The sequence below is a fragment of the Rhinatrema bivittatum genome, chromosome 19 (assembly GCF_901001135.1).
Source record: "Rhinatrema bivittatum chromosome 19, aRhiBiv1.1, whole genome shotgun sequence".
NCBI classification, from domain to species: domain Eukaryota; kingdom Metazoa; phylum Chordata; class Amphibia; order Gymnophiona; family Rhinatrematidae; genus Rhinatrema; species Rhinatrema bivittatum.
The window spans coordinates 16,286,460-16,306,729 of NC_042633.1; the positions used below are offsets into that span (position 1 = coordinate 16,286,460).

At 52.3% G+C, this 20,270-nt stretch overlaps 1 protein-coding gene across 1 annotated transcript in view; it reads left to right on the top strand.

Annotated features, from left to right (window-relative positions):
- Nucleotides 1-20,270, top strand: part of LOC115080267 (zinc finger protein 845-like) — a 177,384-nt gene that overhangs the window by 26,250 nt on the left and 130,864 nt on the right. Inside the window, exon 9 of the mRNA XM_029584421.1 lies at nt 7,870-7,944. Coding sequence (XP_029440281.1) covers nt 7,870-7,944 — 75 coding nt within the window. The remainder of the gene's footprint in view (nt 1-7,869; nt 7,945-20,270) is intronic.

A 20,270-nucleotide genomic window follows, 5' to 3' on the forward strand; every position in this document is an offset into this window, starting at 1 on the left:
CTGTTTGGGAATAACCAGGACTGCTCCATGCAGGTCAGCCCAGCTTTCCTGGAAGCCAGTGTCAGCCGTGCTACCACTCCCGGCCCCTCGGCTTGTATTCTCCCCTCGTCTTCCCTCTAAATTTCCATACGACTGGAAGTGGAGGAGCCAGGGAGAATCAGATTTCTGAAATGTGGCACTGGATAAAAAAACATCTGGTTTAACAAAAATACTCTTTGAGGTAGAAATGTTCAGCATGTTTTTGCAATAGCAGTATCCACACCAGATTGTTTTGTAGATCCTGAGGAATGAAGTCGCCCACCTCGGTGTTAAAATGATCAGGATTCTGTTACATGGGATTTCTGATGATGATCAGCACAGCAGCACCCTCCTTCTTAGTGCTGCACTGGTGGCAGTGTCTATGAACACAGCATAATCCTGAGCTCACTTGCACTGATAATACAGGCTCTGGGGTAACTTTTCTACATATTGTAACCATCTTTTCCCATAACAGGCTCCCCCAGTGTCCCCCTTGACATTTTAATCCGAATTAAGCAAGAAGGATGTGGGACTGAGCCGAGTTCCCTGTACGTACCAGGATCAGTCCAGACTGCTGGGTTATGCCTCCCGTCCAGCAGATGGAGTCAGAGAAAAGCTGAAAAGCACCCCCTAGATATACCGGTGTGCTACCTGCGATCCCTCAGTATTTTCTCTGACTCCAGCAGATAGAGAGGCATAACCTGCGGTCCTGATCCTTTTCAAAAAAAAAAAAAAAGTTTATTTATTCAGGTTTGGTTTTATTGTTCTTGTAATAGATCAATTGGTTCTTTCCTTTTATAAAAAAAAAAAAAAAAAGGGAGATTAATAGATATAGTTATCAGGGATTTCATTACGTTATTCTTCGGTCGTCAGTGTTAGCAGCGAGAAGACAGGATTGCAGGCAGGCTGGCAGGGCATAGCCCTCCGATACATTTCCCGGTGCTAAACCGTCCCTGTGGACAAGGGGGAGAGTTTACCGGTGGGCCAGTCTCTCCCCCCCCCCTGCATTTGCTGTTTTTCCAGAGGTTCTCCTCTGAAGGGGGCTTACTTTTTTGCACGGCCTAGTTTAAAAAAAAAAAAAAAAAAGTTGACGTGAACGGAGTGAAGTGCAGTGCTTGAGGACAGCGTAAGGCCTATTGGTGGCAGGCAGCGAGTCCCTGTCTCCAGCCCCGGCCTGCCTTATTTAAGTTCCGGGACTCCGGAGGGGGTGGCTGGTCCACCCAGCGCGGCGATTCTTGCGGCAGCGTTTTGGCGCGAATTTTCGTGCTGTATTCGGACCCGATTGTCATGCGGTGCTCTTCGGCCTGCACGGCATGTGGAGGGGCGGGGGCGCGACTCTCCCGAGAGGGTCTCTGCTCCCGATGTCTTCCCGGGGGCGAGGGACCCTCTCGGGGGCCAAGCGCTGCCCGCAGCTCTGCTTCTTCTTCTTCGCGGCAGAAACGGGGGTTTGCCGCGCGCTCTTCAGCCCCGCCCCCCGGAGAGAAGGAGGCGGCGGCCATCTTAAAATCGCTGCCGTCGGATGTAGCTACATCAGAGGAGGGGGGTTCCCCTCCTCCTTCGCCTCCGAATGTAAGCCCGCAGGTGTCGCCGGGTGGGGGTGACCCTCCCCCCCCAACCCGACCCGCGGGAGCCGTGCTGCAGCGATCGGAGCCCTTCTCTCCTCAATTTGTGCTCCTTATGCACAAGGCTTACTTGGAGGCGCAGGCGATTTCAGAGGTCCCCGGGCCTCCTCCAATGAAGTTGCCCAGGTTAGCCCCGGACCAGGAGCTCGTGGGGTAAAGAGTGTCCCCAACCGCGAGGGGGTGCAGGGGTGCCAGCGCCCCTGGATCCGGATCCCACCCCGGAGTTTCCTGATACCAGTGGAGGAGCTGATTTGGACGGTCAGATGGCCGTAGAGGGGGATGATCCTCAAGTTCTCCGCATTTTTGGTAAGGACGAGCTCTCTTATCTTATTTCCCATGTGCTGCAGGAACTGGAGCTTACAGCACCCAGTCAGGAATCTGATACTTCCCTGGGAGATGTCGCGTTGGCAGGGCTTAAGGATCCTCCGCGGACCTTTCCCTTCCATCCTAAGCTCCTACAGCTTGTGTCCAAGGAGTGGGAAGTGCCAGAAGCTTTGCTGTGTGTTAGTAGGGCTATGGATAAGTTATATCCCCTACCGCCGGAGTCCTTGGACCTGCTTAAAATTCCCAAGGTTGATTCCGCTGTCACGGCTGTTATAAATCATACTACCATTCCCGTGACTGGAGGCATAGCGCTCAAAGATCCCCAGGATAGGAAGTTGGAGGTCATTTTAAAGCGCATCTTTGAGGTCGCGGTGTTAGGACTCCGTGTGGTGGTTTGTAGCAGCCTGGTGCAGAGGGCCACCCTCCGCTGGGTCCAGCAGCTACTCACGGCCCAGGAGCTTCCGCCAGCGGAGGCGGAGCAGGCTAACTGTGTGGAGGCAGCGGTGGCCTACACGGCGGATGCCTTGTATGATCTTTTAAGGACTTCCGCTCGCACTATGTCGGCTGCTGTCTCCGCCAGAAGACTGCTCTGGTTGCGACGTTGGGCGGCGGATGCTTCCTCCAAGTCTCGTCTGGGTTCCTTCCCGTTCAGGGGGAAATCGTTGTTTGGGGATGAGTTGGACCAGCTCATCAAGGACTTGGGGGAAAACAAGGTCTATAAGTTGCCTGAAGACAAGTACCGCCAACCACGATCTTTCGGTGGTTCCAGGGGACGGTTTAGGGGGCAACGTAGGTACCATATGGGACGGGGGGGGGGGGTCCTTCCCCCAGAAGCAACAGGCTTCACGGTCGCAGTCCTGGACTCCTTCCTTTCATGGCAGGAGGTCGGGCTCCTCTCAGAACTTTACCCCCAACAAAGTTTCTCAATTAAGGTGCGCAGGCCCATTCCTCCCTCCCGCGCATCGGGGGTCGGTTGTCCCTTTTTCGGGAGGAGTGGGTCAGGATTACTTCGGACCAGTGGGTTTTAGACGTTATAGATCGCGGCTACGCGTTGGATTTTGCTTGTCCAGAGAAGCAGGTGTCCCACAAGGGGACACCTGCTTCTCTGGTGTCCCCTTGTGGGCCTCCAGAGAAGCAGGTGGTAATCGCACAGACGTTGGATCGGCTTCGAGCCCTGGGAGCTGTGATCCCGGTACCGGCGGCGGAACGTCGGACGGGTCGGTATTCCATTAACTTTGTGGTTCCAAAGAAACAAGGCGCTTTCAGACCGATCCTGGATTTGAAGCAGGTCAACAAGGCGCTGCGCGTGCCAAGGTTTCGCATGGAAACGCTCAGGTCTGTTATTGCGGCCGTCCACAAGGGAGAATATTTGGCTTCTTTGGACCTGACAGAGGCATATCTCCATATCGGAATCCAAGCACACCATCAGCGGTTCCTGAGGTTCTCGGTGCTGGGGGATCATTTTCAGTTCTGCGCCCTTCCCTTCGGGTTGGCAACGGCCCCCAGGGTGTTCACCAAGGTTCTGGTTGTGGTGGCCGCATTCCTACGCCGCCACGGGATATTGGTCCATCCCTACCTGGACGATTGGCTCATCAGGGCGAAGTCGGAGGATTCTTGCAGGCAGGCGGTACGGGTAGTGGTGGATCAACTTCAGAACCTCGGTTGGATAGTCAACTTTGCAAAGAGCCACCTGGAGCCGACTCAACAATTGGAGTTCCTAGGAGCTCTATTCGATACCTCGGTGGGCAAGGTTTTCCTGCCGCATCAGAGGATGATCAATCTCATGGCTCATGTGCGCAACTTGATGGAATTGCCCCTGCCCACGGCATGGGATTATTTACAAGTCAATGGACATATGGCTTCTACTATAGACATGGTGCCTTGGGCCTTTGCACATATGCGGCCCTTACAGAGAGCACTTCTATCTCGTTGGGACCCCTTGTCCGAGGACTACGGGATGTTGCTCCCATTGCTGGAGCCAGCTCGGTCAAGTCTCGATTGGTGGTTGAACCAGGACCATCTTTTGCAGGGGGTGGACTTGGAGCCCCCTCATTGGATAGTCGTGACGACAGATGCCAGCCTGTCCAGTTGGGGAGCTGTATGTCAGTCCCGAGCAGTTCAAGGCAAGTGGTCTTCTCATCAAACCAGGTGGTCCATCAATCGTCTGGAGACCAGGGCAGTGCGTCTGGCCTTACGTCAACTGCTTCCGTTGGTGGAGCATCGCGAGGTGCGAATTCTATCGGACAACGCCACCACGGTGGCTTACATAAACAGACAAGGAGGCACCAAAAGTCGCCAGGTGACGGCTGAAGCGGAGTTGTTGATGGCATGGGCGGAACGCCACTTATCGCGTCTCGCGGCCACCCACATAGCAGGCACGACCAATGTGCAGGCGGATTTTCTCAGTCGACAACTTCTGGATCCAGGGGAGTGGGAGTTGTCTGCGGAAGCAATGCGACTCATCATTCGGCAATGGGGAGTCCCGCACGTGGACCTGATGGCCACCCGGCTCAACGCCAAGGCGGAACGTTTCTTCAGTCGTCGAAGGGAGCACGGTTCGGAAGGAGTGGACGCACTGGCGCTTCCGTGGCCTCCTCGCATTTTGCTATATGTGTTTCCTCCGTGGCCCCTGGTCGGAAGAATATTGCGACGCATAGAGCATCACCAAGGTCGGGTGATTCTAGTGGCTCCAGAGTGGCCAAGGCGCCCGTGGTTCGCGGATCTCGTCAATCTGGCAATAGACGGACCTCTGCGTCTTGGTCACCTACCGAATCTCCTTCGGCAGGTCCCGGTATTTTTCGAGCGGGCGGATCGATTCTGTCTGGCGGCTTGGCTTATGAGCGGAGACAGCTACGAAAGAAGGGGTATCCAGAGGCAGTGATAGCTACCCTCCTTAGGGCGCGTAGATCCTCGACTACCCAGACTTATGCTAGGGTTTGGAAGGTCTTTGACGTTTGGTGCAGTGAGCTACGGCTTTCTCCTCGCTGAGCCTCGTTAGGTCACATCCTTACTTTTCTGCAAGAGGGTCTGAAGAAAGGCTTAGCTTATATCTCTCTGCGGGTTCAGGTGGCGGCCCTTGGTTGTCTGCGGGGTAAGGTTGTTCTCTGGCATGCCATCCAGATGTGGCTCGTTTTTTGCGGGGGGTTAAGAATCTGCGTCCCCCTGTAAGGGCTCCGTGTCCATCCTGGAGTTTGAATTTGGTTCTCAAAGGTCTAGGTGCGGCCCCTTTTGAGCCTTTTTGGTCTGCTACTCTGAAGGATTTAACTCTTAAGACGGTGTTTTTGGTAGCAATTTCGTCCGCACGTCGCATTTTGGAACTTCAAGCTCTGTCGTGCAGGGAACCGTTTTTGCGGATATCAGAGGCCGGTATTTCCCTGCGCACTGTACCTTCCTTTTTGCCTAAGGTGGTATCGTCTTTTCATGTTAATCAGACGGTGGAGTTGCCTTCCTTTACTGAGGAGGAGCTTCGTTCGCCTCGAGGTAAGGAGTTGCGACGTCTGGATGTTCGAAGGGTACTCTTGAGGTACTTGGAGGTTACTAATGATTTTCGGCGGTCAGATCACTTATTTGTCTTATGGTATGGGCCTAAGAAAGGTCTCCAGGCCTCGAAAGCGACCATCGCCCGTTGGCTGAAGAGCGCTATTGCGTCCACGTATATTGGTCACGGTAAGGCTGTTCCAGAAGGGCTTAAGGCTCACTCTCTACGTTCGCAGGCGTCGTCGTGGGCTGAACACCAGCTGGTGTCTTGCCAGGAGATTTGTAGAGCGGCCACTTGGAAGTCCTTTATTTTATTTATTTATTTAATGTTTTTGTTATACCGAGTTTCATGACAGGCATCACATCAACCCGGTTTACAATTAACAAAGTGTGAAAGCATAACGTAGCGTAATAAACAATATTCTCAATATGAACCTTGAACTTTTAAATACAGGGAATCAGAAAAAGGATGTGAGAAAGTTACAATAAAACGGGGAAAAATTAACTTGGAACTGGAAGAGGGGAGAGAAAGAACAGAGCAATATTTACATTTCAGACAATTAATGTAATTACATTTCAGACAATTAATGTAATAGAGTAGCAAGATGAGTAAATCAAGATGAGTAAATCAAGATGAGTAAATCACGGTACATCACTATGAAATGGAGTAAATCACGGTACATCACAATGAAACAGAACATAAGTAACCGGATGGCTAAAGATGCCATAGAATATGAATAAATAAGACACAGTATATAGATCCAATTGTGCTGTTGCGTGAAGGTTTTATTCAGGACTTGGAAATGCTTTTTTGAAAAGCCAAGTTTTTAGTCTTTTCCTAAATGTTAGCAAGCATGGCTCCTGTCTCAAATCAGGTGGGATAGAGTTCCAGAGGGCTGGACCCGCTGAAGAGAAGGCTCTGAGACTCAAGGATTTATGTTGGAAGGTTTTGGCCTTTGGAATTTGGAGTGACTCTTTGTAGTATTCCCTGATGGATCTGACGGAAGTGTATTTTTTAAGTGGTATTTGTAGGTCGATTTGCGTGTGTTGGTTGATAGTTTTGTAAATGATGTTGATGGTCTTGTACATGATTCTATAGTGGATTGGTAGCCAATGGAGGTTTCTGAGGATAGGGGAAATATGGTCGATTTTCCTGGAATTTGTAAGGACTCTGGCTGCAGAGTTCTGAACCATTTGTAGAGGTTTGGTATAAGAAGCTGGGAGGCCTAGTAGTAACGAGTTGCAATAATCTAGTTTGGAAAAGATTATTGCTTGCAAGATTGTGTCCTTGCACACGTTTGCTAAGCATTATCGCTTGGATGTTGGTGGTTCACCAACAGAGTCCTTTGGAAGCAGCGTTCTTCGAGCGGGCCTCTCGGGGTCCCACCCCATTTAGGTCGGCTCGGGTACATCCCAGCAGTCTGGACTGATCCTGGTACATACAGGGAAAGGAAAATTAGTTTCTTACCTGATAATTTTCGTTCCTGTAGTACCAAGGATCAGTCCAGACGCCCGCCCACGTCAGATTAAGGAGAGTCCGCTCGTACTTCTTTCTGTTTTCAGCAATCTGCAGAATCTACTTACAAATATGTTACAGGTTTTATGGTAAGTTATGTTGCTGTTTTAGTCTAGTTTCACTTTTAGTAGGCCAGAGTTGGTTTTTCTGTCCTTAAGCAAGGTTTCAGCAAGTTACCACTTGATCTGGTCAGTGGTTGGTTTATTGGCGGGAGTGTTTCTTATTTCTTCTGCTTTGATATTCATATACTGAGGGATCGCAGGTAGCACACCGGTATATCTAGGGGGTGCTTTTCAGCTTTTCTCTGACTCCATCTGCTGGAGGGGAGGCATAACCCAGCAGTCTGGACTGATCCTTGGTACTACAGGAACGAAAATTATCAGGTAAGAAACTAATTTTCCTATCTGAGCACAGAGGGAACCTGAGCATCCCAGGCGCCTGTGAGGAGCTGCATGAAGCAGGCGATGCAGCTTGGATTAAAGGTACTGCTGGGTCGATCCAAACATTGCTGAGACACGAGGCCTCCTCTGGACCAGACACAGCGAGGAGGAGGCGTTAAATCATGTCCCTGACCTCTGACCTTTCTTGTGTGGAGGGCTCACAGTGGCAGCAGGAAACCCCCCCTGGGAACAGTAAGAGAGAGGAAGGCAGGGGAAGCAGCAGGAGGGAGGGAGGGGGGATTGCACAGCAAACGGTTTCCATCCTCGTGGGATTGAGGGACCCCAGCAGGAGAATTATGAAAGGAGTTACGCGTGCAAATGTAACAGACCGTCCTAGCAATTTTCAAAAGCCATTTACCCACGTAAGTGCACTTAATGCTGAGAAAACCGATTGGCAGTTCAAGTTTTGCCTTTCTTAGGTCAATATCCCAGACTGTTTAAAAGCTGAAGGCACAATCTCATTCTCTAACAGGCAGCCGAGGTCCCAGTCCTGACCCTACAGCAGAGATCCTGAGACTGGGCGGGGAGGAGACGGAGACCAAGAGCGGTGAGCAAAATATTCCTTCCTAACACACTTTAAAGCTTTTGATGCGCTCCCGCATAGGAGACTCGGGAACAAAATGAGAAGCTTGGGAGTGAGCGCCAAGGTGGTGACGTGGATTACAAACCGGTTGAGGGACAGGAGACAGTGGGTGATGGTAAATGGAAGCTGCTCTGAAGAGAGAGCAGTGTTACGGGGCCTGCCACAGGGATCGGTTGTAGGACAGATTCTGTTCAGTACCTTTGTCTGTTTGCAGATGATACTAAGTTCCCTTTAGAGCCTCCTGTCCAGCAGATGGAGACAGACCAAAACTGAAAGAGCATCCTATATCAGGACAGAGCCTACCCTGCAGCCCTTCAGTATTTGTCTGTCTCCAGCAGACGCAGGCAGCTGAACCTGTGGTTCCCCTTCTTATCTCCTTATCTTTGTCCCCGAGGGGATTCTATTCCTTTTCTTTACTGGATCAAGCAAGGATTAACTCTTGTCTATATTTAAAAAAATAAATAAATAAAAATGTACTTTTGAAAGATTCTGTGTTTCTGTTCTGGGACACAGTCCTGTCTCCTCGTTCTGCTAGGGGCCTAGGGGGGCTTAGCCCCTTCAAATCTTCAGCCTAGGCTTCCATTCCCGGTGACCTTCTGGGGTGATACTGGTGGTCCAGTCAATCCCCCCTTGGCTCGCTGTCCACATAGGGCCGGTGAGAGAGAAACCTTCCCCTGCACTGCTGTGTTTAAAAAAAAAAAAGATTTTCAAGTTAAGGCCTTTCTTACTTCTTTTAAGAAGCGTGGACAGCTCCGGCAGCGTGCAGGGTTCAGTCTCTGCCTCCGCTGACCGGCCGGCTCAGCTCGCACAGCTCAGCTGGTTTTTGTTCTCCTCGCAGCACTTTTTTTGTCAGACGCTGATGCCGCCTTCCAGCATCTGCAGTGCCTGCGGGGAGCCTGCTCCGGGTGTCTGCTGGGTGGGGAGGGCCCCTCCTCTGCAACCCCAACTACTGCAACCCGGGGACGAGCCGCACGCCGCGTGGCCAGGCCGTTCCCGACCCGAAAAACCGTGGGAACGGCGGCCGTATTGGAAGCAAAATCTCATCCAGAAACTGGGCTGCAGGCGGAAGGTGAGCCCGATTCTTTGCTTTGTCCACCGGATTTAAGCCCCCCGGGAAGCCAAAAACCCGTTCTTCCACAGAGTTTGTGCTCCTTATGCAGGAGGAGGAGGACCCCCCCCCCCCGCCTAAGAACCCACGGGTTTCTCCTCCGCAGCCCCCTAAGGAGCCGGAAGGGCAGGGCTCCATTAGAGTTAGGGTGGTCCCGGGGGTCCTGCCACCTCCGGATCCCCCGCAGCCTCTGCTGGTTCCTGATCCGGATCCGGATGCTGATCCTCTGCTTCCCAACCCCCTCCCCCTGGAGGGGGGACGCTCCACGGGTGCTCCACATATTTCAAAGGGAGGAACTGGAGCCGCTCATTCCCTTCGTATTGCAGGTACTGGGATTCGAGGTGACCCCTGAGGATACGGTCACAGCCGTGATGCCTCCTAACGTGGACCCAGTCCTGGCGGGGCTTAGGGCTCCCCCGCACACATTTCCGTTCCATCCCATGCACAAGCTGATGCTGCTCCGGGAATGGGAGTCCCCGGAGGCGGGACTCTGAGTGGGCAGGGCTAAGGACAAGCTCCACCCTCTTCCTGAGGACTGCTTGAATATGCTTAAGATGCCTAAGGTGGATTCCTCCGTCTCGGCAGTTACCAAGCACAGCACCATCCCGGTGGTGGGGGCTACGGCTTTGAAGGACATTCAGGACCATAAATTGGAATTTTATCTAAAGCGCACCTTTGAAGTTTTGTCCCTCGGTGTGCGGGCGACAATCTGCAGCAGTCTCATGCAGTGGGCAAGCCTCAGGTGGGTTCAGCAATTACTCAGCACCCAGGACCTCCCGTCTGCAGAGGCGGAGCAGGTGGATCGCTAGAAGGTGCAGTTACATATGGGGTGGATGCCCTTTACGATCTACTGAGAGTACAAGCCAGAGCCATGGTCTCCAGTGTCTCGGCCAGGCGGCTCCTCTGGCTGAGAAATTTGCTCGAGATCTGCCGGACCTCCATCTAATCTCCCCCTGCGGAAGTCAGAAGAGGCCTGCAGTCGATCAGACCCTGAACAGACTGCGGGAACTGGGGGCCATAGTCCCAGTCCCGGTGGAGGAACAAGGATCCGGCCAATATTCCATTTACTTCGTCATCCCCAAAACGAAAGGCTCTTTTGAACCAATTTTGGATCTCAAGCGTGTCAACCGGGTTCTCAAGGTTCCCCATTTTGGAATGGAAACCCTGAGGGCGGTAATAACAGCGGTTTGCTCAGGAGACTTCCTGGCGTCGCTCGACCTGACGGAGGCCTACTTGCACATTCCGATTCGCCTCGACCATCAGCGGGACCTCCTGTTCAAGATCCTGGGCCAACATTTCCAATTTCGAGCGCTCCCATTCACTCTCGCCACGGTGCCACGCACTTTCACCAAGGTCATGGTGGTAGTGGTGGCCTCTCTTCGTCGAGACGGAGTGCTGGCAGGGCCGGTGGAAGCTCTAGGCCTGGGCCTAGGGCGCAGAGTATTAGAGGGCGCCGCGAGCAGTGGTATCCCGAGGGGAGCCAATGCCCCCGGCGCAGGGAGGCTCATGCGGCCGCCGGTGGACCTCATCGCACTGGCGGCTGAACAGCGACACAGAACAGGCTGATCGGCAGGGCCGTGGTGGAGCTCACATCACCACGGCCCGAAGAAAATGGTCACGTTCAAGCCTGCAGGTGCTCATCCTCCTTGCTGCCCGCGCGACCCCGGAAGAAAACGTTGTAGGAGCCGCGCGAGCAGGAAGGAGGAGGAGCATCAGCGCGTGCAGAAGAGGAGCAGCGCTTACGGGCCGCTGCGAATCCCAAGTCGCAGCGGCCCGAGAAGATCAGGGCCGCTGCAGAGCCCATCCTGCGGCAACCCATGAAGGGGAGGCCCAGAGGTGAGAGAGAGATTGAGGGCCTGTAGAGTGTGTATGTGTGTGTGTATGAGATGAGTTGAGAGACTGTGTGTGGGAGTGAAGACCTGAATGTTTGCAGAGACAGCATGTGGGAGTGAGAGAGAGCCTGTGTGTGTGAGTCAGACAGCATGTGCCAGTGAGAGATTGTGTGTATGAATGATTGTATGAGAGAGAACATGTGACAGTGAGAGCCTGTGCTTGAGCAAGAAAGCATGTGGGAGTTAGAGAGAGCCTGTGTGTGTGAGACTCAGACAGCATGTGCCAGTGAGAGACTGTGTGTATGAATGATTTTGTGAGAGAGAGCATGTACCAGTGAGAGACTCTTTGTATGAATGATTGTATGAGAGAGAGCGTGTGAGAGTGAGAGCGTGTGTGTGAGAGAGAGAAATGCATGTGAGAATGAGAACCTGACTGTGTTTTGAGGGAAGAAGATGGAGAGAAAATAAATAGAAATAAAGACAATATAAAAGTAATTGACAAAAAATAAGAAAGGGAAGGTGGAAAAAAATAAGAAAGTGAAGGTGGAAAAAAAAGCCTGTGACCAACCGATTATAAATCTAAGATCAGACAGTAAAGGTAAAAAAAAAAAAAAATTACTTTTTACTGATTGGCACATGTAATCTTTGGGAATGTACAAGAGTAGCACTTTCTCTATGCGGATCTGACAATGTACGAGATCAGCATGGAAGAAGTGGAAGCCCATGGGGCCTGCACAGAAGAGGCAGCAGAATGGGCTTCAGTGTCAGTAGCAGCAATCGGCGCCTCCCCAGTAGCCATGCGGCAGCAGTGACAGTGGCAGCAGAGGAATGAGAGAGGCTCCGAGGTTGCTGGCAAAAGAAAGAGAGGGGGGTCTGCCTTTAGTGTGTGCATGTGTATGAATGGGACTCTGCCTGGGGGTGTATGTGTGTGAATGAATGGGAGCCTGTCTGGGGGTCAGTTTGTGTGTGAGAATGATTGGGAGCTTGCCTGAGTGTGTGTATGTGTGTATGTGAGGGAGCCAGTGAGTGTGAGAGCATGAGTGTGTATGAGAAAATCCAGGGGAGTAAGAGTTTGTGTGGGGGGGGGGGGGTGTGGAGGGGGAGAGAGTGTCTTAGAGCCTGAGAGTGTTTCAGTGTCTGTGAGAGCGAGAGGTTATGGTGGATATAAGAGCATGAATGTGAATGTATGTGACAGTGTATGTGTGAGAGAGAATGGACATGTGAGTATGCGTGAGAGAGAGAGGATAACCTCCTAATCCTCGACAATATCAGGGTGACTGGAAATCAAGAGCTCCCATGTATGGACAGCAGGGGCTTTTTAAAATCCTTATTAGTTTTAATTATTGGGTGCTATTTGATAAATGTGCTGTTTTGAAATATTTTATTGGTGTTTGGGAAATTGTAAAAAATGTATATGATTTTAATTAATACAAATTCTATTTATCAGTAGTTTTAAAATATTCTCTTATTAGTATGGTTTTACTATTATAACTGATGCTTTATATTTCTTGATTTTATTGTTTTATGAGGAGTGGTGGTTCTGTTTTTCCATTGTTAATACAGAGTCTGGCTTCTTGGGGTTTCCATTTCAGTTTTTGTCTAATTTGTGCTCCTTTATTTAGTATTCTGTATTTGGTGAGGGTCTGTCTCTGCTCTGTGTGTGTGACCATGATGAGAAATTCGCTAGCATAGGGATCTATAGCAATCGGGTTTGTTTTGTTTCCTCAGTAGGTGGTGTATTGGTATTCTAGGACCCAGTGTAATATTTACCCTTGCTTTTTCACAGGTAGGGTTATTGTTGTTTGAGTCCTTGGTGTTGTTACTGTTATGTTACGATGGGACTGCAGTATAGATTTTGAGTGTCTTTTTTGCGGGGTTTTGTGTTAGTTCTCAATGTGCCTGGCAGTGGAAGGTGTTTGTGCTGCTGTTACTGTGAGGTGACACCAGAATTTGAAAATATCTTTTAGTATGATGAGCTGAAAGGGAAACATCCAAGCTCCATTGTTTGGGGGAATTTCAGTGGATGCACAGAGTTAGAGAACTGGAGGTGCAGGATTTATATTGACATTCTGTCCCTTCCTATAAATTACAGACTTCACTCTCATAGCCATATATAATTAGTTGAATGAGGCTATCAAATAATTTTATAGTGTGAAACTGGCCAGCTTTTTAAAATTACGCAGAAGACCCTTTGGACTTTTTTATTAACACTTTTTTTTTGTAACCAGTTTTAAAGCAGGATCCATGCTATAGAGGTGGGTGTGATGAAGAAATGTCATTTTGGCTCCCCTCCCCCCAAAAAAATTCTTCTGTCTAGAGATGCCACTGATTTTCTGTGACCTTAAGCATTAGTACAAGAAGGATTAAGGAGGGATGCTGGAGAGGCTCACAGATGCATTGGCCCCCGGGCGCTGGAGACCCTTGGTGCATCACTGGGTGCGAACCATAGGGGGCCGCAAGCGGTGGCAAAGAGGAGTGGAGATTTGGCGGGCCACAAGCAGTGCCCAACCTGCTCGCGACCCAGAAAACCACACAGACAGCGGGTGTGATCGAGAATGAGGTAGGAGTCAGGGCCGAGACCAGGGGGGGGGGGGGGGCAAGGGAGAAGGCTCGCCTAGGGCACCTAATCTCCTTGCACCAGCCCTGAGTGCTGGTACATCCCTACCTGGACGATTGGCTCATCCGGGCCAAATCGGAGTCTCTCTGCAAGCTGGCGGTCAGCAGGGTCCTGAATGTTCTGACCTCCCTGGGGTAGATAATCAACTTTCCCAAGAGCAAGCTTCAGCCTTCCCAGACCCTGGAATTCTTGGGGGCGCGATTCGACACTCGAGTCGGCAAGGTCTTCCTCCCCGAGGCGCGGGCGCCCAAACTCAGGAGCCAAGTGCGCTCTTTTCTCTCACTTGCTGTGCCCACGGCCTGGGACTATCTCCAGGTTTTGGAGTCCATGGCCTCCACCATTGATCTGGTCCCTTGGGCTTTTGCACATATGCGTCCGTTACAGAAAGCTTTGCTGTCCCGCTGGAAGCCGATGTTGGAGCAGTTTCGGACACCTCTACCGCTGTCCGAGTCTACCGTCGCTGAGCTGCAATGGTGGCTCTCTCCTTCCCACCTGCGGAAGGAGATGTCCCTTCAGACGCCGCAGTGGATCATTGTCACGACAGATGCCAGTCTCTCCAGCTGGGGAGCAGTATGCCAGACTCAGTTTACACAGGGCTACTGGTCCCCTGTCCAGTCTCGCTGGCACATCAATTAATTGGAAGCTCGAGCGGTGCGGCTGGCTCTCAAGGTCTTTCTCCCCTTACTCCATCACAAGGCGGTGCGGGTTCTCTCGGACAACTCCACCACGGTGGTCTACATCAATCAACAGGGAGGCACCAGGAGCCAGCAAGCTCTTCGCTTGGGCGGAGCATCACCTAGAGCGCCTTGCAGCGTCCCACATTGATGGGGAAAGAGAATGTTCAAGCCAATTTCCTCAGTCGCCAGTGGTTAGATCTTGGTGAGTGGGAATTGTCAGATAGGGCAATGGATCTGATTGTCCGCAGGTGGGGTCCCCCAGACCTGGATCTGATGGCCACCATGAACAATGCGAAAGCACCTCAGTTCTTCAGCCGCAGAAGGGAACATTGCATGGAAGGAGTGGATGCACTGGTCCTTCCCTGACCTCAAGACGTTCTCCTGTACGTGTTCCCTTCTTGGCCACTGGTGGGCAAAGTGCTCAGAAGAATCGAGCTCCATCAGGGTCCCGTCATTCTAGTGGCTCCAGAGTGGCCTCGCAGACTGTGGTTCGTGGATCTGGTAAACCTCGTGACGGATGGCCCTCTCCTCCTCGGTCATCTCCCCCACCTTCTTCGGCAGGGTCCCGTATTTTACGATCTGGCGGATCGCTTCTGTCTAGCGGCCTGGCTTTTGAACGGCAGAGGTTGAGAAAGAAGGGATATAAGGAAGAAGTAATATCCACTCTGTTGAGAGCTCGGAAGCCGGGTATGGAAGGTGTTAAAAAATGCGTGTGCCGCGTCAGGAGTTTTGGCTCATAAGGCTCCAGTTTCCCAGGTCCTTTCCTTCCTCCAGAGCAGTCTCTCCAAGGGTTTGTCTTTCAGTTCCTTGCGGGTGCAGGTCTCCGCTCTCGGCTTTCTCTTAGGCAGCATTGACGGTTACGCAGTGGCGGCTCATCCGGATGTCGTTCGCTTCTTCGAGGGGGCCAAACATTTGAAGCCGCCGGTACGGACTATTTGTCCCTCGTGGAGTCTTAACTTGGTTCTTCGGGTTCTCTGCGAAGCTCCCTTCGAGCCCCTAAGGAGGGCTACACTTAAGGATTTGACCCTCAAAACTGTCTTCCTGGTTTCCATTTGTCCTGCCAGCTCCAAGCTTTGTCATGCAGGGAACCTTTTCTACGTTTCTCGGATTCAGGGGTATCTCTCGGGACAGTACCCTCCTTCTTGCCAAAAGTGGTGTCTTCTTTTCACGTCAATCAGTCAGTAGAACTTCCGGCTTTTTCTTCCAAAGACATCGCAAGCACATTGGAGGGTGATCTGCGCTGCCTGGATGTGAAGCGGGTTCTGCTCCGTTTCCTCAGGTTACGAATGAGTTCTGGGTCTCGGATCACCTGTTTGTCCTGTGGAGTGGCCCGAATAAGGGAAATAAGGCTTCCAAGACCATTATTTCGCGTTGGCTAAAGGAGGCTATTGCGTCAGCCTACATCTGCAAGGGCCGACCGGTTCCGGAAGGCCTAAAGGCCCACTCCTTACGTTCTCAACCCACTTCTTGGGCGGAGAGTCAGTCTGTCTCTCCCCAGGAGATATGCAGGGCAGCCACTTGGAAATCTCTCCATACTTTTGCTCGTCATTACCGTCTGGAGTACAGGCTCCAGTTTTTGGCTCCTTCGAGCGGCAGGTTCTTCGAGCGGGACTGTCTCTGTCCCACCCTGTTTAGGGAAGCTTTGGTACATCCCACGGTCTGGACTGATCCGGGTCAGTACAGGGAAAGGACAATTGGTTCTTACCTGCTAATTTTCGTTCCTGTAGTACCACAGATCAGTCCAGACACCCTCCCATGCTAGATCTGGCCCCCCGCTCGAAGCTTTTCTTTCTTTACAGGTTTCCGGATACCTGAATTATCTCTTATTATTATTAAAGGCACCAGAAGCATCTAACAGATGACAATGAGAATAAATCTTTATGCACGAGTGTTGTTTCATATAGAATTCTTTCAATTGTTCAATGGTTCAACTGTTTTCAATTTATCAGTTTCTTGTTACTTGCTTGATCTTTGGGGAGTACTTTATACTGAAGGGCTGCAGGGTAGGCTCTGTCCTGATAAAGGATACCTTTTCAGTTTTGGTCTGTCTCCATCTGCTGGACAGGAGGCTCAGCCCATGGTCTGGACTGATCCGTGGTACTACAGGAACGAAAGCCTGAATGGTGGTTGAAGATAAGGCAACTGAGATTCAATACCAAGAAGTGCAGAGCCATGAATCTGGAGTGTGGAAATCCAAAAGATCTGATGGGGGGTGAAAGCCTGTTGTGCATGGACCAAGAAAGGGATCTTGGGGTGATTGTGTCTGGTGATCTGAAGGCGACAAGGCAATGTGACAGGGCGATAGCTAAAGCCAGAGGGATGCTGGGCTGCACAGAGAGAGGAATAACCAGTAAGAGAAAGGAGGTGGTGATGCCCTGTACAGGGCCTTGGTGAGGTCTCAACTGGAGTACTGTGTTCAGTTCTGGAGACCGTATCTCAAAGGAGACAGAGACAGGATGGAGGCGGTACAGAGAAGGGCGACCAAAATGGTGGGGGATCTGTATAAGAAGAACTATGAGGAGAGACGTGGTCTGTTCCCCTCTGTTCATGTGCTGTTGCCCACCTGTACCTGTCTACAAGCAGCACCAAGCTCTATTATATATGATAGGGATCCATAGCCACCCTAATGCCGTTCAGTGATTAGATGGAGCTATCTCCCTTTCCCTGTACGTACCAGGATCAGTCCAGACTCCTGGGTTTTGCCCCCCCTTTAGCAGATGGAGACAGAAGTTTACAAAACAAAACTCCGCTTATATCTAGGCTGGTGCCAACTACAGTCTGGCAGTATTCTTCTGTCTCCTAGCAGGTGGAGAAGGTGCAAAACCTACAGTCTGTGTTGAACCTAGGTTTATAGGTGCTAGATTTAAAAAAAAAAAAAAAAGGAGGTAGGTGTTGTGTAGTTAAAAGGGAAGGACCGCAGAGGCTTACCTGCTGGTCCCAGTTCCCGCCTCCCAGGGGACGGTTAGGTCCTGAGGGGACCATTCCCCCTGGTTGAGGCTGCCGAGGAGTGGGGGAGCCCCACATACCGGTGTTAGTCGTCCTGGGGGTGATACCGGGGATACGGGCTCTCTCCCCCCAGCTGACTCTGGATCCGAGGTACTGTTATTTTTTTTTACTGAAAGAAAAAAAAAAGAAGTTTTGTTTTGGTGGCTGTGTGCTGTTTCCTGCTGTGCTCTCCCTCTCTCTCTCTCTCTCATCGCGGGGGCCTGGTCTGCGCGGCGGTTGGAGGGGGGCTCGGTGCTGTTTTGGTTTTTTCTTCGCGGGCTTGTGCTCCACTCTGCGCGGCAGGCCATGCCGCGGCAAGCTGCTTGCCGGGCCTGCGGGTCCGCGGCAGCGCGGCTGTCGCGAGACAGCCTTTGTTCCGCTTGTGTGGGAGGGGGAGAGGGAGGATCGACGACGGCGTCAGGGACCCGGGGGAGTAGGCAGACTCGTGCCGGGTCCACCGCGGCGCCCGCAGCTTCTTCGGGGTGGGGGCTCATCTTTGCCGCTCCTGGGAGGCGCGTTTTTGGCGGGAACGGCGGCCATTTTATTGCCTCGGAGAGCCGAGGCAAACGCGGGCCTGCAGGAAGGCGGGGAGTTGGATCGCCCACCGTGTTTGTCCCCCCAGCAGAGACCACCCGGGGGGGGACAGGTCTGCAATGCCCAGGGCTTCCACTGAGAATTCCCCTGGGGAAGGGAGTGACGAGGAGGACTCCTCGGATTCGTCGTTTAATTCACAGTTTGTGCTCCTTATGCACAAGGCCTTTAAGGCCCGCCACATGGCCCGGAAAAGGGCCCAAGGGACCCCACCCTCGGAAGGACCCTCAGAGATTGGCTCTACGGGGAAGAAAAGGCTGAGGCCCAGTCCGGGGGCGGGTGGCCCGCCTAGGTCCCGGCCCCTTCGGTCCTGAGGGGACAGGGGTCATCAGGACTCCTCTACAGACTCAGAGGAGCCGGAGGAGCAATCAGAGGATCCGGAGTTTCCGTCCCAACCCCCGAGGGGGGTTGAGGGTGACGGGGAGCCGGGAGCCAAAGGTTCCGGTACGCTGCATGGAGCGGAGGGGGATGATCCGAAAGTGGTCAGGTTGTTTCAGAAGGACGAGTTAGGACCCCTCATTCCGGAAATCCTAGGAGAGTTGGGGATTCCACTCCCGCAGGTTGAGTCTCGGCTTGGGCAGACGGATCCTGTCGTGTTAGGACTCCGTGGACCGCCTTCGGCCTTTCCGTTACATTTCTCGACCTCGGATTTGTTGTTTAAGGAGTGGGATACTCCTGAGTTGGGGCTGAAAGTGGCAAAGGCCATGGATAAGTTATATCCCCTACCAGAGGACGTTCTGGAGCTATTGCGCTTGCCGAGGATAGATTCGGCGGTAGCAGCGGTGAAAAAGAAGACCACTATTCCGATCACCGGCGGGACAGCGCTTAAAGATGTGCAGGATAGGAAGCTGGAAGTTCAACTTAAGCAAATTTTTGAGGTCTCGGCGCTGGGAATTCGTGCCGCCATTTGCAGTAATTTTTCACTGAGAGCAGGCCTTCGCTGGGCGCAGCAGCTCTTGGCTAATGAGTCCCTGTCTTCTGATGAGGTACGGCAAGCAAGTCGTTTGGAAGCGGTCATTGCCTATAGTGCGGATGCATTTTATGATCTTTTGCGCACATCCGCCAGAACGATGGTGTCAGCGGTGGCTGCTGTGGCTCCATCATTGGTCGGCAGATGGGACCTCCAAGGCTCGGTTGGGTTCCTTACCCTTTAAGGGGAAGTTGTTGTTCGGCAGGAATTGGAAGATCTGATTGAATCTTTAGGAGAGAATAAGGTGCATCGGTTGCCAGAGGATAGGCCAAGGTTTAGGGGGGCTTCGGCCTCTCGTCCTCGGTTTCGCGGTGGCCGCAGGTCAAGAACGTCTCGAGGATCCAATTCTTCCTTTCGCCATAGTGCTACCCGTCAACAAGCTTATTCTCAGTCCTTTTGCGGGCGCCGTTTCGGTCATCCGGGAGCCGGTCAAGGTGTGCAGGCAGGGAAGCCTGCACAATGATGTGAGGCCGGTCCATTCCTTCGTTCCCAAGATTGGCGGCAGGTTGAGCCGGTTTTACGAGGAATGGACCAGAATCACGTCGGATCAGTGGGTACTAGAGGTGATAAGACACGGCTACGCGTTAGATTTTTCACACCGACCACCCCGGGGGTTCCTGGTGTCGCCTTGCGGTTTTTCAGAAAAGCGTAGAGCAGTGCGATCGACCCTAGCTCGTCTTCGCGATCTCGGGGCAATTGTACCGGTCCCTACCGATGAGCTTCGGCAGGGCCGGTATTCCATTTACTTCATGGTACCCAAGAAAGAAGGAACTTTTCGCCCCATCCTAGATTTGAAAAGTGTCAACAAGTGTCTGAGGATCCCTCGGTTTCGGATGGAAACGTTGCGTTCGGTGATCGCGTCGGTAAGGAAGGGGGAGTTCCTAGCCTCCCTGGATCTCACGGAAGCATACCTTCACATCGGCATTCGTCCGGAGCACCAACAGTTCCTCCAGTTTGCGGTGCTGGGACAGCATTTCCAGTTCCAGGCAACGGCCCCTCGCACGTTCACCAAGATTATGGTGGTGGTGGCAGCGAGACTCCGCGAAGAGGGGCTGTTGGTGCATCCGTATTTGGACGATTGGCTGATTCGCGCCAAGTCGAAAGCGCTTTGTCACCTAGCGGTCCAGCGGGTGCTCCAGCTGCTGCGCTCGTTGGGCTGGGTGGTGAATGAAGCCAAGAGCCATCTGGTGCCGTCCCAATTCCTGGAATATTTGGGAGCTTTGTTCGACACGGGTCAAGGCACGGTGTCTCTCACGCAGGATCGAACGGAAAAGTTGCAAGCTCAGATTCGACGGTTGTTAAGCAAGCCAGTACCGATAGTATGGGATTACTTGCAGGTATTGGGGTCTATGAACTCTACGCTGGAGTTGGTTCCATGGGCGTTCGCTCATATGCGTCCTTTACAGTCAGCATTGCTCTCCCGATGGCGCCCAATATCGGAGGAGTACTTCCTCCCATTGCCGCTGACCCAGGACGCCAGAGACAGTTTGACTTGGTGGCTCTGCCCAGA